The 16965-nt window shown below is 51.2% G+C and overlaps 6 protein-coding genes across 6 annotated transcripts; 4 read left to right on the top strand and 2 right to left on the bottom strand.

Annotated features, from left to right (window-relative positions):
- Positions 1 to 606: 606 nt before the first annotated feature.
- On the bottom strand, positions 607 to 919 carry HOO65_110042 (Ubiquinol-cytochrome-c reductase complex subunit(QCR10); the record flags this gene model as incomplete). The annotated part of the gene is made up of 3 exons (XM_071004755.1): positions 607 to 627; positions 682 to 829; positions 888 to 919. The coding sequence occupies 3 exons, from the start codon at positions 917 to 919 to the stop codon at positions 607 to 609; spliced, it is 201 nt and encodes a 66-aa protein (XP_070855752.1).
- A 930-nt stretch (positions 920 to 1849) lies between these two features.
- On the top strand, positions 1850 to 2853 carry HOO65_110041 (Mediator of RNA polymerase II transcription subunit 4; the record flags this gene model as incomplete). Its single annotated transcript, XM_071004746.1, has 2 exons — positions 1850 to 1997; positions 2057 to 2853. The coding sequence occupies 2 exons, from the start codon at positions 1850 to 1852 to the stop codon at positions 2851 to 2853; spliced, it is 945 nt and encodes a 314-aa protein (XP_070855751.1).
- A 185-nt stretch (positions 2854 to 3038) lies between these two features.
- Positions 3039 to 5034, bottom strand: HOO65_110040 (Protein p24a; the record flags this gene model as incomplete). The annotated part of the gene is made up of 2 exons (XM_071004731.1): positions 3039 to 3106; positions 3171 to 5034. The coding sequence occupies 2 exons, from the start codon at positions 5032 to 5034 to the stop codon at positions 3039 to 3041; spliced, it is 1932 nt and encodes a 643-aa protein (XP_070855750.1).
- A 685-nt stretch (positions 5035 to 5719) lies between these two features.
- HOO65_110039 (putative sas10 utp3 c1d family protein) lies at positions 5720 to 6877 on the top strand (the record flags this gene model as incomplete). The annotated part of the gene is made up of 1 exon (XM_071001731.1): positions 5720 to 6877. One exon carries the CDS (start codon positions 5720 to 5722, stop codon positions 6875 to 6877), a length of 1158 nt encoding a protein of 385 aa, XP_070855749.1.
- A 2787-nt stretch (positions 6878 to 9664) lies between these two features.
- Positions 9665 to 10897, top strand: HOO65_110038 (uncharacterized protein; the record flags this gene model as incomplete). Its single annotated transcript, XM_071001730.1, has 1 exon — positions 9665 to 10897. The coding sequence occupies one exon, from the start codon at positions 9665 to 9667 to the stop codon at positions 10895 to 10897; it is 1233 nt and encodes a 410-aa protein (XP_070855748.1).
- A 2362-nt stretch (positions 10898 to 13259) lies between these two features.
- On the top strand, positions 13260 to 16376 carry HOO65_110037 (Uracil permease; the record flags this gene model as incomplete). The annotated part of the gene is made up of 4 exons (XM_071004721.1): positions 13260 to 13277; positions 13438 to 13747; positions 13826 to 15035; positions 15722 to 16376. 4 exons carry the CDS (start codon positions 13260 to 13262, stop codon positions 16374 to 16376), a joined length of 2193 nt encoding a protein of 730 aa, XP_070855747.1.
- Between the last annotated feature and the right edge of the window lie 589 nt (positions 16377 to 16965).

The raw sequence follows: 16965 nt of genomic DNA, 5'->3' as shown, positions 1-16965 counted from the left end.
GGTCCTCCTCACCTTTACCCGGCTAATACCAGGGGGCTGTAGCTCCAAACCAACATCGGCAATTGGAGTCCACTAGAAGGAACGGCAAATCTTACCTGGCAAGCGGTATTTCCTAACCTCGCTTTTATGCCTCAGTGCTGGTCTGAGTTTAACGCCGAATCACAGCAGGCTTCGGAGGCTTAGTTACAGGACAAAGCATTGGACGAGTCACCAGTACTCATGCACATAGCAATGCCCTCCCATGACTAACTTGACCTTGATTTGATGCAGTGCAAAGACGCTTATTTTGACAGAAGAAAAGGAGCACAGTCTACTAGACCGGGGCTATCGGCGTTTAAATGAGGGTTTGGTATCGGATATTAGGGTTTATGGGTTGCAGCCATGTTGGCTCCTCCTTCATTGTCGCGCCCTGTATCACCGCATACACTGAGCCGGGGGGAAAACTGCATGTGTTCTTTAACCCATTGAATATCCAAGGTCTATCTAAAAGCGGAAATTTTGTACACAAGATGGGCGCGAAACAGAGCCCACCTCACAAGAATGAAGAAAGCCCCTGCCTTCAGGTCTTCCCATGCACCAAGAGAGTATATTTAGAACGGCTATACGTTAGGACGGGTGCGTTAGCATCTAGCATCTAATCGTTGCGGGCTACGCGGCCCAGGGCATGTAGCATAAACTTACGTTGTCGGCAGGGTGGATCTCCTTGCCGAAGAAGCCGCCGAAGAAGGGAATCTTCTTCAGAATGTCATCCTGGACGCGAGGAATGCCAGAGGCGTAGAAAATAACGGCCACACCGGCAGCGCCGCCAAAGAGACCGCTCTTGAAGCCCCTATAATAGCTGTTAGACTCTCGACATGGGTGCTGGTGAATTAGCAGGAGCAACATACAGGCGGGTGAGCTGGGTGGCATTCAGACCCATCACAGAGGGCTGGAAGTGGTACCTGGAGTGCCGGATTCGTTAGTATAGAGACCCTGATGTGTAGTCGGCACTCCCGCAAGGCCGGGCTATGTTCTTTGCGGCTGTCGTTCGTTGCTGTCATGGCGCTTGTCTGGGTTTGATGACGCTAGTGTTGCTTCTGCCGCTACCACACTCGAATCGACGAACGAAGCGCAGGAGTTGGGGATAGAGGATTGATATTTAGATTGCCTATGCGCAGGGGACATACTTGGGACCATAGCTGCTGCGGAAAGCAGATCTTGCGACGGAGGACTAGGAAAAGAAAATGCGGGTTAGCTTAAATAATGTCTCCGTCGAGGGGCATCACATTGCGGCTGCTTTGAAGCACAAATGCTGGAATGGGCTCGGGAAAGCTGCCCGGCAGTTTTTCGGAGCACTTACGGCAAACATTGCAAAGTATGAAGAGAATACCGTGTAAAGATTAGCGTATGGGGAATTCAAATTCTGAAGTTTTAGGTGGAATCTCTGAGCATCGGCAAAGATCGCGATCTTTCTGGAGCCTTTTTCGATATCACGTGACCTCCAAAAACCTAGAGTCCCTGCCACCTAAAATATACGCAAAGATTCGGTCATACCTCTCACACACATCGCAAAATTTGGATCCTAGCGAATATAGATATATTAAAATAGATTCAGGCTTTGTGATGTCATCTAGCAGCTTTTCATTTATTTATTCGTGCCAGAAAGCAAAGTCTTCACTTTGTAAACACCTGTATTTCATTGGCGGGCCCCATAGTAGCTAGATTTGGACCCTAACAGGTTGGCCCCACCTTTGCTTTATTTTCACAGCCTTGTCGAGAAGGTTAACGTCATTGCGGCTTCTTGCCATCTGCACTTGGTGATCTCTCTCTGAACCTTCGCAGATACGCCACATGGTATTGCAATGCAACAATGGACAAACAGGTCTCTGCTCATTTCGATAGGCTGGAAAAGGCACTTTCTAGCCTAATTGACTCGGTTGCCAAATACCACCCGACTCTCGCACATGCCAAAGAGCTTGATGTCGCAGACCGAGAGCTCACACGAGGTCTCATGGAGGGTACATAGTTCGTATAATGACAATGCTTTGCAGTCAGAGATCTAACCTGCTATCGCTAGTGCAAACACACCAGGCTAATTTCATCCACATTCAAAAGCTTCGTTCTGCTAGCCAAGCTTTGGACAGCCAAATACGCGACACCATTGCCAGCCTTGCTTCCACCCGCCGAGATGTCGCATCAATACAACCCGTCAAGTTCTCCGATGCGCCCTCATACCCATTTTCCTACGAGGAACTTCTTAGCTACGCGCGCCGTATAAGCAAGACCACCCTGCCTCCTACTAGAACGCACACCTCAAACGCTGAAGCACAGGCACAAAGCGCAAATGCCGATACCCCTGGACCCGACTCTCAACCTATGAGTGCTGTCCAAACGCCCGTGATGTCGGTTCTCCCAACACCCACGCAATCGCAGTCTATCACCACTGATGGCCCGTCGCAGTCTACTACCACTTCGTTTACCGGCCTGCCTGAAGTGTTGACAATGCACCTGAATCCAATGTCAGGCTCGGTCTTTGTACCATGGCCACTCGAAGACATTATCCGCATGGGGTCGCTAGCGTCGACGCAGAACCTAATCAATGAAGGCATCGACCCCGCTGGATACGACCCCGTGGCCGAGGAGGCACGCAAAAAGAAGGAAGCCGAGGAGAGGCTGGAGCAGGAGGAAAAAGAGCGCAAAGAACGCGAGGAAAGAGACCGTGCTATCAGAGAACAACGCGAGAAAATGCGCGAGCAGGAAATGCGCGAAAACTGGCGCAGAGAGTCTGGTGTGCCGGCCGGCCAGTCATCTCCTGTCGAGAAGAAGCAGTTCCACTTTACCAACCTGGATATGGATGATGATGATTCAGACTAGCACAAATGATCTGTTCACGACATGGTACTGAAGTTATCATGTGGCTTGGTAGCCTATTATATGAAATCTGTCTACACGCGCAAATAAAGAACATTGAGAAAGCAGTCATAGCTACTTTTTGCCCCTGTTTGTGAACATAAAAAACGCCTAACTGTATGCAAAAAATGGCCCCAGCCCACCAGCTCTTAGTCGATCTTGAGCGATGCATAGATCTTGTTGACGAACCACCAGCTTGAAAGATAGCCAATAGACCCTGCGCAAGAAAGAAGTTAGAACAGTAAACAGGGGGCGAGGAATGAGCGTGATCAGCAACTTACCAGCAAGAACAGTAAACATTAGGGACAGAAGACTACTGTAGCCTATGTAGAGAACAGCGCCGGCGACACTGCTAACATGAACTTTGCTGACGAGATAAAGCAGGCAGTAGACAAAGATGTAGCATCCCATGCTACCAGCAGCCAGGAACGAGCGCCACTGCCAGTTGTAGTTCTCGGCGCAAAGAACAAAGTAGACCATCAAAATTGTAGCGGTCGCGCATGTGATGATCATGAGCATGTAGCAGAGGAATAAAAACCCAAACATGTAGTAGATTCTGCTAAACCAGATCGAGCTCATGATGAAGAAAAGCTCGACAAAGATGGCGCCAAATGGCAACAGGCCAACAAACAGCATGCTGGGGATGGGCTGAAGGTAGAGGGTAGATGAAGGGATCTGGCGAGGGATCTGGTTGGTCTTGACGGGAGCCTGATACTGGCCAGCACGGAAGCCCATGTAGGAGCCCGTGACGGAAAGAGGAATCGAGATGACGAACCATATGGTGATGAGAACAAGCATGGTTGAGAACGGCACAGCTCCAGATGAAGAGCTGGCCCACAGGAAAAGATCCATAAGGAAGAATGCACTGAAGACAACTCCAGGCACGACAATGGGAGTCAGGACGATGTTGACCTTCCACTTCTCTCCGTTCCATGCCTTGTACGTGCGGGCTGAGACATAGCCACCGACGAAGCCAAGGACTGTGTACAGCAGGATCATGACAGTCCCCAAGGACCCGCGGTTGGAGGGGGATAGGAAGCCGAGGAGAGCAAAGATAATCGTAAGCCCAGTCATACCAAAGATTTGAACACCGCTGCCCACGAGAATGGACAGGAGCATGGGGTGCGACGGGGGGCGGAATACGTCGCCATGAACAAGCTTCCAGCCAGAGTCCTCCTGAACGCCGTCCTCCATGGAGATCGGGTCGCCAAAGTCGTCCAGCGAGATCTGATCCAGACGGTTGTAGCGGGCAATATCCTTGCGCAAGGTCCGGACCAGAATCGAGACGACTGTCATGACGAGGATGAAGACGACAATAGCAATATCAATGAGCCAGAACCAGTGAATCTTGGGATCGAAGACATGGAGGTACTTGTCCCAGCGAGTTGCCCAAGCCGTAGCAGACTTTTTCCAAGTCACGCTATAGCTAAATGTGACGTCAACCTCGTGCACACCACCCGCTACAACAATTGGTTCGTAATGGGAGCCGCAATCAGCGCTGTCCGAATATTTCTTAGACGAGGGCCTGATAATAACACCAACCACTCTGAGCTGGTCGGGGTTGTTAGCTACCTCGTGGTACTCGACCTCGATATCATAGTGGTTGTTCATGAGGATTTGGCCATCTTTGCTGACGCTACCAAGATGAAAGCCAGGGCTGTAAAAGGTAGTCTGCGATGCTGTATCCTTTAGCTCTTGGGCAGCAGGCAAGCTGTCTACTAGCCAGTTTAGACTGTAGCCCTGCTTGATGCGATGCGCTAGGAACTTTAGATGTTCAGCGTTGTATTTGGAAGTGCAGAGCTGTTTGCACTGCTCATCCTTGCCAATGAAGAGCTCAAAGGGGGAGTTTTTTATCCGGTCTCCCATCAGGATGCTGCCTAGGCTCTCGGGGACGTCCTTGACTCCATCCTTTGGCTGACAGAAGCCAAACATGGGGGCGTAGTAGTCGTACGATATCACGGCATGGATGAGATTGTCTGTTTCGGCGGCCGACGGCGTTATACTGTTGACATAGAGCGGCACTGGATCGCCTGGCTTGTATGAGTTTGGAGCAACCCCAGGAAGATAAAATGCAGATGCAGACTGTGTGAAGGCTAGCAGCGAAGCCACAGCGGCGGCTGCCGAGCCAAGAGTTGGTGAGCGCATTGCGCAAGTAGATGAGCGACCGTAACAACAGGATATCGAGGTAGACGCTAGGGGGAGAAGCTGTCGAGCGAGGTGTTTCCCAAGATGTACGCAAAGGCGGATTGGTGTTGTGTTGGGTTGCAAAGAGGTGACGTACTCTGTCTCCTCTCACCACCCAAGCCTAATAATAACCGAGACAAGGAAGTACGTAAGAGAGCAAAGAGAACAGCTTGGCCGTGACGGCGAGTAGAAGGAAGGCCACTAGGAGGCTAGAGGAAATAAGAGAGAATGACGAAGTAGGCCAGCGCCAGCGATTTTGCGAAGAGAAATGGAGCGCAAATTCTTGCTGTAAAAACAAGACGCAATGGAAGTTGGACGATGGAAAAGAGAAAAAAAAATAATATGTAGAAGTTTACAGGTGGTCATGCTCGAAACAAGCAGCTAAAGCTCTTTAGTGTACAGCTATTTCTGGCACCTCTCGCGCCCCACTTTCGGCCGGGTTTTGATGCGCAGGCCTGTCTCCTTGAATTCCTCGGTGAGTTTGGCCTTCACCGAGAGATAGGCCCCACAAAAGAGTTTGCGATCTCTTATCTTATCGCTACCCAAAATTTCTGCCCGTTTTGTAACTTTTTGCGCCTGCAAGTGCATGTTCGTCTTGTTTTTCGAAAAACCAAACGCCGACATACAGACAGACAGAACCTTGATAATGGCCGCCTCACTGTCATTACCCGAGCTGTTCAGCTCGCTTTCCAGTTCGCTACATGCCACGAACGCCATTGGCCCTAGTGTGTCGAAAGTTGAGCACAGCAACGAAGGAATCTCTCTACTCGACACCAAGAACGAACTTCTTCTCTCCTACCTCCAACACCTGGTTTTCCTTGTCCTTGCCAAGACGCGCAACGCCCGCAGATCAAAGGCAGCAAATGGCGAAAGTGACGCCTTTGAAATTGGCCCCATAGTCGAGAAGCTTGCCGAGCTGCGGTTATACATAGAGAAGGGTGTGCGGCCCCTAGAGGACAAGCTGCGGTATCAGATTGACAAAGTTTTGCGTGCTGCTAGCGCTGCCGAGGCCACATCAACAGCCATAAATGGGCCTAAGGAGTCGGCAAGCGCGGGTTCGGGAACCGAAGATGACGACGAGTCGGGCTCAGACTCCGCTTCGGACAGCGAGAGCGATGCCGAGGAGGCTGGCAGTGGGACAGACGAACCCAACAGTATGCTAGCCCCCCGCCTAGCCGCTTTTGTGCGGCAGACCCGCACAGAGCAGCGTAACGCCAGGGAGTCTGCAGCCAAGAACACAGCCTCAAGTGCAGCCGAAGAGAAGTCTGAAGTCTACAAGGCGTCCAAAACCCGCCGTGTCCTAATGCCCGAGGATGACAAGCGGCCGCGCGGCGACCGTAAGAAGATGAACCGCTCTCGCACCATGGAAGAGTATCTGGAAGATGAGTTCTCGACAGCACCCAGCGCGCTACCCAGCATCGGCACAACAATTGCAGAGCGCGGTCGCAAGGTCAAGACGGCTGCAGAGCGCAAGGTGGAAGCCGAACGACGCGAGTACGAGGAGACCAACTTCACGCGTCTTCCCAAGGAGAGCAAGAAGCAGCGCAAGCAGCGCATGATGACCGAGGGCCGCAGCAACAAGATGAGCTTTGGCGGCGAGGAGTGGAGAGAGCTGGGTGACGGCGTTGACAGAATTGAGAGGCTGACAAAGCGCAAGGGTGGTACGGGCAGCAAGGCGCTGTTAGAGAGAAGCAGAAAGCGGGCCCACGACTCCGGAGGCCGTGGAGCAGAGATGGGGGACCGGTTCCAGAAGCGGCTCAAGGTGCTAGAAGGTGGTCGGAGAGACAAGGGAGGGCGGCGCTAGATGGGCAGCTTGTGAGTCTGGGTTTGCTGTTTTGGGATCTAAATGCTTCTATGCTTTTATGCTTTTTTTTTAATTTTCTTGTAATACTATGCGTGATTCTCCGAGTCGGCGCGGACATTCGACGATGATCAACTAGGGGCATGGCACTCAGTGCGACCCAGCGACACAGTGGGATGACGACTGACGGCGGCTGTCATCTTGAGTGGGACCCAAAGCAGGAAAGCCTAGCAATTATTCCTAAATAGAGTTTTTATCACGTAATAGAACCCACTGTAGAGAGTACAGGAATCTGGATGTGGGCGATCGCACGTGGTTCCCAAGAGAAGGCTTGACTTGACGTTGGGGTGTGGCTGCCAGCCTGTGGGCGCCAGATAATCAATCACTTTCCCTTCATCCGTGAGATGTTTATCATAGCCAGTGAGTGGCCCGGTTCTAGATCCCTTTATTTTTTATCAAAGTCAAATTCGGGCAATTAGCCGTTGGTGCAGGGGAGAGACTACTCGAATACAGGTCTTATCAAAGGAGACCCCACGCACGAGTGCATCCCTGGACCTAACGGCGGCCTGCGCCCAGGCCTTCTCTCAAGCAGTTGACTCGATGAGATCGAGTAATACTTTCCTGATAAACGATTATAAAGTGTTGCGTGGTTTTAGCCCCGTAGGAAGGTAGGGCGATGCTACTCTTCCGATATCTAGTTATTCCACCGTAGAATAACGGGCAGGTAAATACCGTTTACTAATCCCACGCCTTTTCCCTCTATTTTTTATTTCATTTTTCTTTAATCGACGGCTAATATTTGCCCTATCCTTCGGCGTTATCGTAGGTGTAGGCGTGCGCTGTCTCTCAGCCAACTCTATTCAATCGATGTACTTGCTATCGCTTTGAGTATCACCGTTGCCTTTACGCACTAATTCTGGGGTGACTCCCAACCTGTAGGGTTCCATCTTGCGCAAATAGCGCATGTGTGTACTAGCAAATAGTGACTGTCGACGCTTTACAACCAGTAAAAGAGGATCCTATTAGCTAAAGGAATGAGCTTACTGCAATAACTATGTATCCTAGAGTACCTCTTGACCTTGGCTACTTAGGATACAGGTCCTAGTGAAACCAGGGATATTTGCACTGTAGGACCAGAACTGATCCAGGCTGAATCAGGCAGGCTTTTGTTAGACAAAGTCTTTGTTCGTCTTGCTACTACAGTGAGGCTCGCGTTTAAGGTGAAAGGGCTTAGGCACAGCTACGATGCGATTGCTTTTTGCTCTGTATGCTTTTATCACACTTGACCTCATCCCATCTTGCCTTACCTTGCAATGTCTTGAGAAAACAAGTGCGTATCCGAGTCTATCTTGAGCAATCAGCCAGACAGGCAGGAACAGAACAGGCGGGTTTAGCTATAAACGGCTGCATTACAGGCACCAAGAGAGGGAGGACCCCATACATGGCAGCCTTTTATATTGCCAGATAGGTGGCTGAATTGTAAGGCGATTGTTTACCGACAGACTCCTTGCTCTCAGGCACTTTCTACTACATCAGCATCCATTAAGGCGTCTCAGCTGCGGGAATGATGGATGTGACTAGTGTGGTATTCGCGCTATACGAGCATATCACAGGCGATAGGCCATTTATGAACATCCCTCACGGCGAGCGAGACATGGGAATGGTGCAGAATATGTCAGTGGAGTTGCAACCGTGAGATCGACTCCGACGTATCGATCTTCCGTGCCTGTTTGAACGAATGGGTAGCGACGCGAAGGTCCGCCGATGACATGCAATGATATCTTAGCACGCCAAACCGGCTCTTGTGACCGGGCCTCCCGACCATAATGTACCTTTCGAGTATGGGTGTGAGTGTAGGCGGAAAGACGAATTGGGTAGCGGGCCCGCGGATGATGCGCACTGCCGTGAAGAAAGGGCAATACGTCTTCCGCTGGCAAAGGCCGCCACAGAGCAGGTTAAAGAAGTCCAAAAATGACGTGTGATAGATCAGCCATGGCGGTGCATCATCGTCGGCCTAGGAGGTTTGTTTTACGGGGAGCTGGATGAGGCAGAGAGGTTTGAGAGAAGACGTCGGAAGGCAATATATGTTCACGATTTTGCGACAATCGGTAGTACCCAGTAGCTGAAAGTATAACGCTGGTAATGGATTAATAACGGTAAGCGTTTGCTGTCAGCGCGGATGAAGGTTGGCCGTTTTTTTTTCCATGCCAGCAGCGGGCATTTTCCTAAGCTTCGCGGGGTGATCGATAAGCTTATCATCCCAGATCCCTGTTCCCATATGTGGGGTGGGGCTAACGGTAACTTGGTGGACCACAAGATTTTATGCGGTGTAGACGGGCTTTGATAGTGACGATCAACTAGGCGCGCGGCATTCAGTGCGACCCAGCGATGCAATAGGGCGATTGAGAGAAGCTGTCATCCTGAGTGGGACGCAAGGCAGGAAAGCCTGGAAATTATTCCTGAATGGAGGTTATATCACGTAATAGCAGCCACTGTAGAGAGTACAGCAATCTGGATGTAGGCTATCGCATGTGGTTCCTGAGCGCGACTGAGTTCACATAGAAAGCTTGGCAGCATATCCACCAGCAGCCATTTTCCTGGCTCTTTGTTTAGGCTGCCTCTATTGTAGCGAATTGTGTCAAAGTATTTGGCGCCCAGGCAGAGACATGCACGCGTTACTTTAGCCGAAGGTTTCCCAGTAGACCCAAAATCTTTGATTCAAAAACCCAACAGTCCTTCCTGCTGTCGAGACTCATCTGTTACCAGCCTCAATTCTTCCATCAATTTACCATGATTACACCTAAACAAAGGTTCATGTCCGAGGGGCAGGGCTATTTTGGCCCAAGTGAAAACCCTCAAACCATAACCCATTGCAATGTTTGGGACTGGGATCAACTACGAATGATCAAGGTTCAAGGCACCGCCAAGCTCTTTCCGCCTGATGAGGATCTCGAGGTTCCAATTTTAGCCCGGTTCGCTGACTGCCTATCGCCCAAAGTTTGCACGGTGACGGTCGACGACGAGGGGCTCATTTCTGAGGTTTCCACAAATCCGGAAGATGACGATACCCTGTTTGTTGCATATCTTCCTTTCTCGACTACTGAATCGCTTCGCGATTGCCGCACAATCCAGTTCTCCAAATTGCAAGAGCTCGACCGGCTGGGACCAGGTGTTGATTTATCAACATACCACGACGAATCTGGGATTCCTCAGAAGGTTGCCTTCAAATTCAATCCTCTTGCAAAGCCTCGGAGGCTGAAGATGGCATGGGATGAACTTAACTTACTCAAGTGTCTACCGCCGCACCCAAACATAGTACCTTTCGATCGCGTTGTCCTCGAGGATGTGGAGTCTCGGGTGGTTGGATTTACAACAAAGTATATTCCCGGCGGAACCCTCGATGCTTCAAAGCCGCGTTTCCGCTTCAAGTGGCTGCAGCAACTCACCCAGCTCGTTGATTTCTTAAATCTAGATCTGGGGGTCATGCATCAGGACATCGCGCCCCGAAATCTAATCGTCGACCCTGAAACGGAGAATATTCTTCTATTTGACTTTGACTGGGTTGCATGTGGAAAAAACAATTTACTAGACGGGCGAGACGATGTGGCTGGCGTGGTATTCACGCTATACGAGCTTATCACAGGTGATGCGTCCTTCACGTCGATCCCTCACTGGGATCGAAAGATGGAGATGGTGCAGAATATATCAGAGTGGAGTTGCAACCGTGAACTCGACTCTGATGTATCGACATTCCGTACCTTTCTGAACGAATGGGTAGAGACGCGAAGGTCCGCCGACGATATGAAGCGATATCTTAACGCACCTAACCGGCTCCTATGGCCGGACCTCCCCACACCGTCCGACTATAGTGTACCTTTCGAGTATGGTGTGGGTGTAGACGGAAAGACGAATTGGACAACCGGGCCGCGGTTTATGCGCACTGCCATGAAGAAAGGACAATACGTCTTCCGCTGGCAAAGGCCGCCACAGAGCAGGTTAAAGAAGTCCGAAAATGACGTGTGATGACAAATCAACCACGGCGATGCATCATTGTCGGCTTGGGCTATCTAGTTGCAAGGTTTTTTTTTACGGAGAGCTTTCCAGTAATCTCTAGTTTTCCCGTTTGGCCCTATTTCCCTCAGCCGCTTCTTTCCATGGAGGGCATCTTCCTGCGTCGTCTTTACAGAGCTTCCCCGCCTCATCCATTAGCTTAGCTTCCTTCACATTATACATTCTTCACGCATTGTTGATATTATGTTTGTTTGTTAACCAGTATCCAAGGGATGAGGAGCTAGTCTAAGGTAGGGAAGCGGAGACAAGCGGAAGAAGCCACTCAAAGGAGGTACAAGAGAGATCAAAGCCAATAGCTCCCTTTCTATCCTACTCATGTAACAATTTAAGTCTTCAATTTTGGTATAACCAAGTAGCACTTGCTAGCCTCGTAAAAACTCAGGCCAGGAAACAGGGGCCATCTTCTCTCTCAGTTCTAGGATGATTGTTTGCCACAGCAAAAGCGAAACGCAGGGGGGCGGGGTTGTGTAGAGGATGTAGCTGCGCCCGCGGGCTGGGAGGAGGAAGTATCATGAACGCCATACATGACCGCGCCAGCAGGTCCAGCGCAGAACCAGCAGTGCTCAGGCAGCCGGCGAGATCGACTAACTCTGTGAGCTCCAATCTGCACCGGGTTCCCCTCGCGGCGCCAAATGCAGCCATGGACTGGAGGCTTGCAAAAGTCAAACTTTGTGCACGTGATGCAATGGCGGTAACTAACTATAAAAGCTGCTCACAAAATTGAGGGATTCCTATTCGCGGGTTTCTCCTCGCCGCCCTTGATAACGCTTTATAAGCTTTTGGAAATGGAATAGAAGAAAATAAAGACTCCAGGCAGTCTTCTGGTACTTGGTCTGTTTCGCTCGATGCCAGGACCAAAGGCCTCGCAGCAGCAGCACAGCCAATAGACAATCTAAGAATAATCACAGCTTCATTATCTCTCTTATGCAATACGACACATAAACGGCACATGAACCTTCCGTATAGCTCAGGCGCCGGAAGACAACCATGAGGGGACAAATCTTCAGGGCGTGAAGCCAGAGAAGAGGTTTGAGAGAAGACGCCGGAAGGCGACGAATAAATGCTCACGACTTTGCGACGATCGGTAATACCCGGTAGCCGCAAGTAGAACGCTAGCAATAAACCAATGCCGGTAAACTTTTGCCATCATCACGGATGAAGAGGGAACTAACTGCATGAGACTTGGCCGCTCTTTTTCCATGCCAGCAGAGGCTTCGGGGGTGCCTGCCCCGTTTAAGCTCCCCCATTAGTGATAGATAAGCTTATCATCCCAGATCCCTGTCCTTGCTGATTGCGAAGCTGTGGGGTGGGGCTAACTGTAACTTTGTGGACCGCGAGATTTTATCCGGCGTCCTAGCTTCTACGAGGCTCTCTATCTTGCATTCTATTTCAACACGTTCTTAGCAACACGCTATATTATCGGATCCTTCCCTACCCAACTTGGCAGCTCGCTTTATTGCGCGCCATTTCTCAGGAGAGTAGGGCCGTAAGAGTGCGCCAGGGAAGCGTCATTGGATGACTTCTCAGCATCTTGCTTTCCTTATCTAGCGCGGCCGTTAGTTTGAATACAGAGCAGCTTAAGCAAATACGCACTCCCTTCTTCTCAACCATAAGCTGGGATTCCTCTAGTCGCGGCGTAACCCTCCACAGTCGAATTAGCTCAAACCCGTTATCTGACCTGCATCCTCGCCATTCCAGTAGCATTTTAGCCGATGGGCGTGGCGTACATTTTACAGGGAGACCAGCATGGAAGAGGAAGATGCAGAGACGGGGTAAAAAAAAAAAAAGAAAAGGCTAGCAACCCCAGTTTGCCTTGCCTAGTATAACTGTGGTACAACATGATACACAGATGCTGATTAGTGCGCAGGACTGACTTCCTCTTGTGTTTATGTGGGGGTTGCTGCAGCTTGATTACAGTCTATAGTTGACCTAGACGGGATCGGCAATCTCGAGCGTGGGCTGGCTGGCTGGGTGCTCTCCTAGTATAAATCCAGGCTCGCGCCCTGCTGGTCAGCCGCCCCGGCTCCTGTCTCTTCTTGCTTCTGGCGTGACTGCAAGCTTTCCTCAAAAAGTCTCCGGAAAATCACGACCGCTGGCGCTGGTTACAGAGCTGCTGGACTAGATCATTCATATACGTCCCGATTTGCCTGGCTTGTTGCCTATCGGTCTCACATTGCTTGATTTTTTTTGCGCTTTGTCTGTCTTGAAATCTACGGGCGTCTTGCTTCCATAAAGGCTTCGCTCTCTCTCCTATTCTGCCTGCCCTCCTTTCGCGTGTTTCTCAGTTTTCCGCGCCCTAGGCTCGCATTCCAAAATGACTTTCTCTTCTCAAGTGCGGCGCTTGTCTGAAAAGATAGAGGTCCAGCCAGAGGAACCTGGCCTCACGACATCGCAGCTGATGGCAAGTCAAGCACCCACTCACTGAATACTCCATTCCGAGGCCTCGCGTCTTTTGGCCCAGAATACCCAACTAATACGTGTCCCTCCTGCAGCTCATCAACTACGACTTGAAGCCTGTTGAGCAAGCCCGCAGAACATGGGGTCCTTGGAACTTTGTCGGCTTTTGGATCGCCGATTCATTCAACATCAACACGTGGATGATTTCCTCGTCCATGATCGTCGGCGGGCTGTCCTGGTGGCAGTCGTGGCTCTGTGTCTGGATTGGCTACGCCATTGCCGGCGGCTTTATTTGTATGACGGGCCGTATCGGAGCCACATACCACATAGGCTTCCCAGTTGCAAGTCGCTCGTCGTTCGGCATATGGGGCAGTCTGTGGCCGGTCTTTAACCGTGCGGCGATGGGTAAGCCCTGCTCTGTTTTTTCGGCGCAACAAAATGTATCGTAGGGAAGCTTGACATGCTAACACACTACCTCTCTAGCGTGCATCTGGTACGGCGTCCAGTCTTACATTGGCGGCCACTGTGTATATCTCATGATCCGCTCTATCTGGAAGTCATGGGACCGCAACACAATCCCAAACAGCTTTTCCGAGAGCTCGGGCACTACCACCGCTGATTATGCCTCCTTTTTCATTTTTTGGCTGTGCTCCCTCCCAGCCATCTGGTTTCCCGTACAACAAATCCGCCATCTATTTACTGTCAAGGCGTTCTTTGTCCCTTGCGCCGGTGTTGGCTTTCTCATCTGGGCTGTTGTCCGTGCTGGTGGCATCGGCCCCATCATCCACCAGTCGTCCTCGCTGCATGGCAGCGACCTAGCCTGGGAGTTTGTCAAGGGCATCATGTCGTCAATCGCCAACTTTGCCACGCTAATTGTCAACGACCCCGATTTCACGCGGTTTGCTGCAAAGCCCAAGGACGCTTTTCTACCGCAGCTCATTTCAATTCCCTTGGGCTTTGGCATCACTTCGTTCATTGGCATCATCGTGTCCTCCAGCTCGACCGTTATCTACGGCGACTCTATTTGGGACCCCCTCGACCTCCTTGAGAAATTCATTGACGACGGCGGCGCGGGAGAGCGTTTTGGCGTGTTCATCATCGCCTTTGCGTTCGCTCTAGCCCAGCTAGGCACTAATATCGCCGCCAATTCCGTTTCGGCAGGCACTGACATGACTGCTCTGCTGCCCCGCTATCTGACCATCCGCCGTGGCGGCTACATCTGCGCGGCAGTTGGTCTCGCTATGTGCCCATACACTCTTCTGACCTCTTCCAACAAGTTTACTACGTACTTGTCTGCGTACAGTGTATTCCTCAGCTCAATTGCTGGTGTCATAGTGGCGGACTACTACATCGTCCGGAAAGGATTTCTTGAGCTAAGAGATCTCTACAGCGGCAGCAGCGAGGGTCCGTACTACTACAGCTACGGCGTGCATTGGCGGGCGTATGTAGCCTATATTTCAGGTATCCTCATCAACGTGGTGGGGTTCGCTGGTGCAGTTGGTCAAGATGTGCCGGCGGGGGCTAAGTACATCTACAACCTCAACTTCTTTGCCGGATTCATCGTCGCCGCCGGGATGTACTGGACCCTTTGCCACTTCTTCCCCGTTCCGGCATGCAGCTCAACCTGGATGGAGATCAACAACGATGTTGAGAACTTCACAGCTGCACAGGCCATGGCACGAGGCGGTGAGGCGTATGTCGATGAGGGGTGGAATATGCAAAAGCATCCATCGGATGAAAAAGCAGCACCACAAATGGATAGTAAAATGGTTTGAGGGCAGCAGTAGTAGTATTTGCGTTTGTTTTGTTGAGGGCGGTTTTTGCAGAATACCATTAATCAAACAACTGAATGACAAGAACAGAGCAAGCATGTGGTTTAGATCAGAGTAGCAAAAAGAGGGTTAAACCCAGACCAACTAGAGCCCCACCAAACCCTTGACAACGACAAGCCCGCCCCTAGCTCAAGATCTTGTACCCAGATGTTTTACTGCCCGTGTAAAGCCAATTCAATTCAACTTTGATCCACGCTTGGCGTCGTCAACCGCCATCGCCATTTTCTCCTTCTTCTTGTCCCCCCCCCCTACGGTCTATTCAAGGCCAGCAAAAAGTACCATGGCGCTTCCGCTGCCACGTGGCTTAACGGCTGCAGAAGTTGCATTCACATGCGAAATGGAGCTCGTTACTGTTGTTCCCCGGCAGAGGCTTGAGAGCATACAGCTTCTTAGTGTACGTCCTGCTTTAAACGTCGGGTTATTTCCAGGGCCTGCCTAGATTTGCACGCTGAAGCTTTGGCTGAAATGCATGTTAAATAAGAGGCGCCAAGCGGCTCAAGTAATGCGACGATATCTGCCCCCATTTGACCACATGCTAATCCTCAAGCCTTTGCATGCAGGGCGCAACTCCCGTACTGCGACCGCCGCATCGCGCCAACATCCCCCTCTGGCTAGCTCTTCTCCTCAAGAAGCAGCGCCGCGCCAACATTGTGCCCCCAGCATGGATGCATCCCGAATCTCTTACCCAGATCGTACACTACGAAACATCTCTCGACACGCAAGCCTTCTCGCCACCGCCACCACCACCCACCCAGGGCGATGGGCACGGGTCAATACGGGCAGTTAACAGCAGCAGTCGCCAAGTGCCTCTGTCAGCGCCGTTCTTGCCGTCTTGCATTGCACAAACGCCATCGGGGGCGCTACCCTATCATTGGATGGAAATGGGCGAGATTTTGCTCACCCAGGCCAGCGACGATTTCCCGTCAGCGTTGGAGGTGCGAGGCCTGTTGAAAGATCTGCAGGAAGTGCGAGCAGCTAAAATGCGCAGCAGTGTGTCGGCTGAAGAGCTGGGGAAAGGGTCGATTGGAGGTGTCATGAGTTTGAGGGGCGTGGGAGCCATGGAGCTGGCGGAGAACCGAGGCATTGTCATCTCCATGCTTGACGGGATCCGGAAGCTTGGTGCCACTACGGAGGCAGCGAGGAGGGCAGGTGGCCAAGACGAAGACGACGACGACGATATGGACGATGACATGGGGTTATGAATACGGCACGGGAGGAAGGCGATGGGGAGGAGAGCGGGACGTGGGACGAGCCAGACACTGGCTACCGGTTGGCATGCTTTTTTTACGTTCGTTTCTCTTCGACGCCTTGTTATATTTTCATTCTAGCGATTTCTTTTTCTTCTTTTTTTTGTCGGCCCTGAAATTCGAACAGTCTTCAGCTTGTACGTAGATATACGCCTTCCTTTGCTCGCGCCTTGGTTGCCCTTCAACTCCAGCGTGTTCACACCCAAGATGCCTCATTTTATCTCAATCTTTACAAGAAAAGGCTCGACTTTCTTACGAACAAGCATTTGTGTGCTTAAATTTGACGGGCCCTGTTGCATTTTTCTAGCTTACCTGATGGCTGGCTGTCCATGCGGCAACCTCCGCGTTCGGCCCAAAGACACCCGATAACAATAAGCAACGCCCGTAGGGCCATGTCCAGCCACAATTGACTGGCTTGAAGAATACACCCTGAATAGGGGACTGTCCCATTCGTGGCTAAGCGCCCCTGCTGTCCAGTCCAGCACATATTTGGGCTCGACTGCCATGATGTCATCCGTGACAAATTGGTAAAAGGTTTCAGTTT

Source organism: Ceratocystis lukuohia (genome assembly GCF_044167205.1).
Source record: "Ceratocystis lukuohia strain C4212 chromosome Unknown Supercontig11_pilon, whole genome shotgun sequence".
Lineage (NCBI taxonomy): Eukaryota > Fungi > Ascomycota > Sordariomycetes > Microascales > Ceratocystidaceae > Ceratocystis > Ceratocystis lukuohia.
This window is presented reverse-complemented; position numbering and strand designations above follow the sequence as displayed.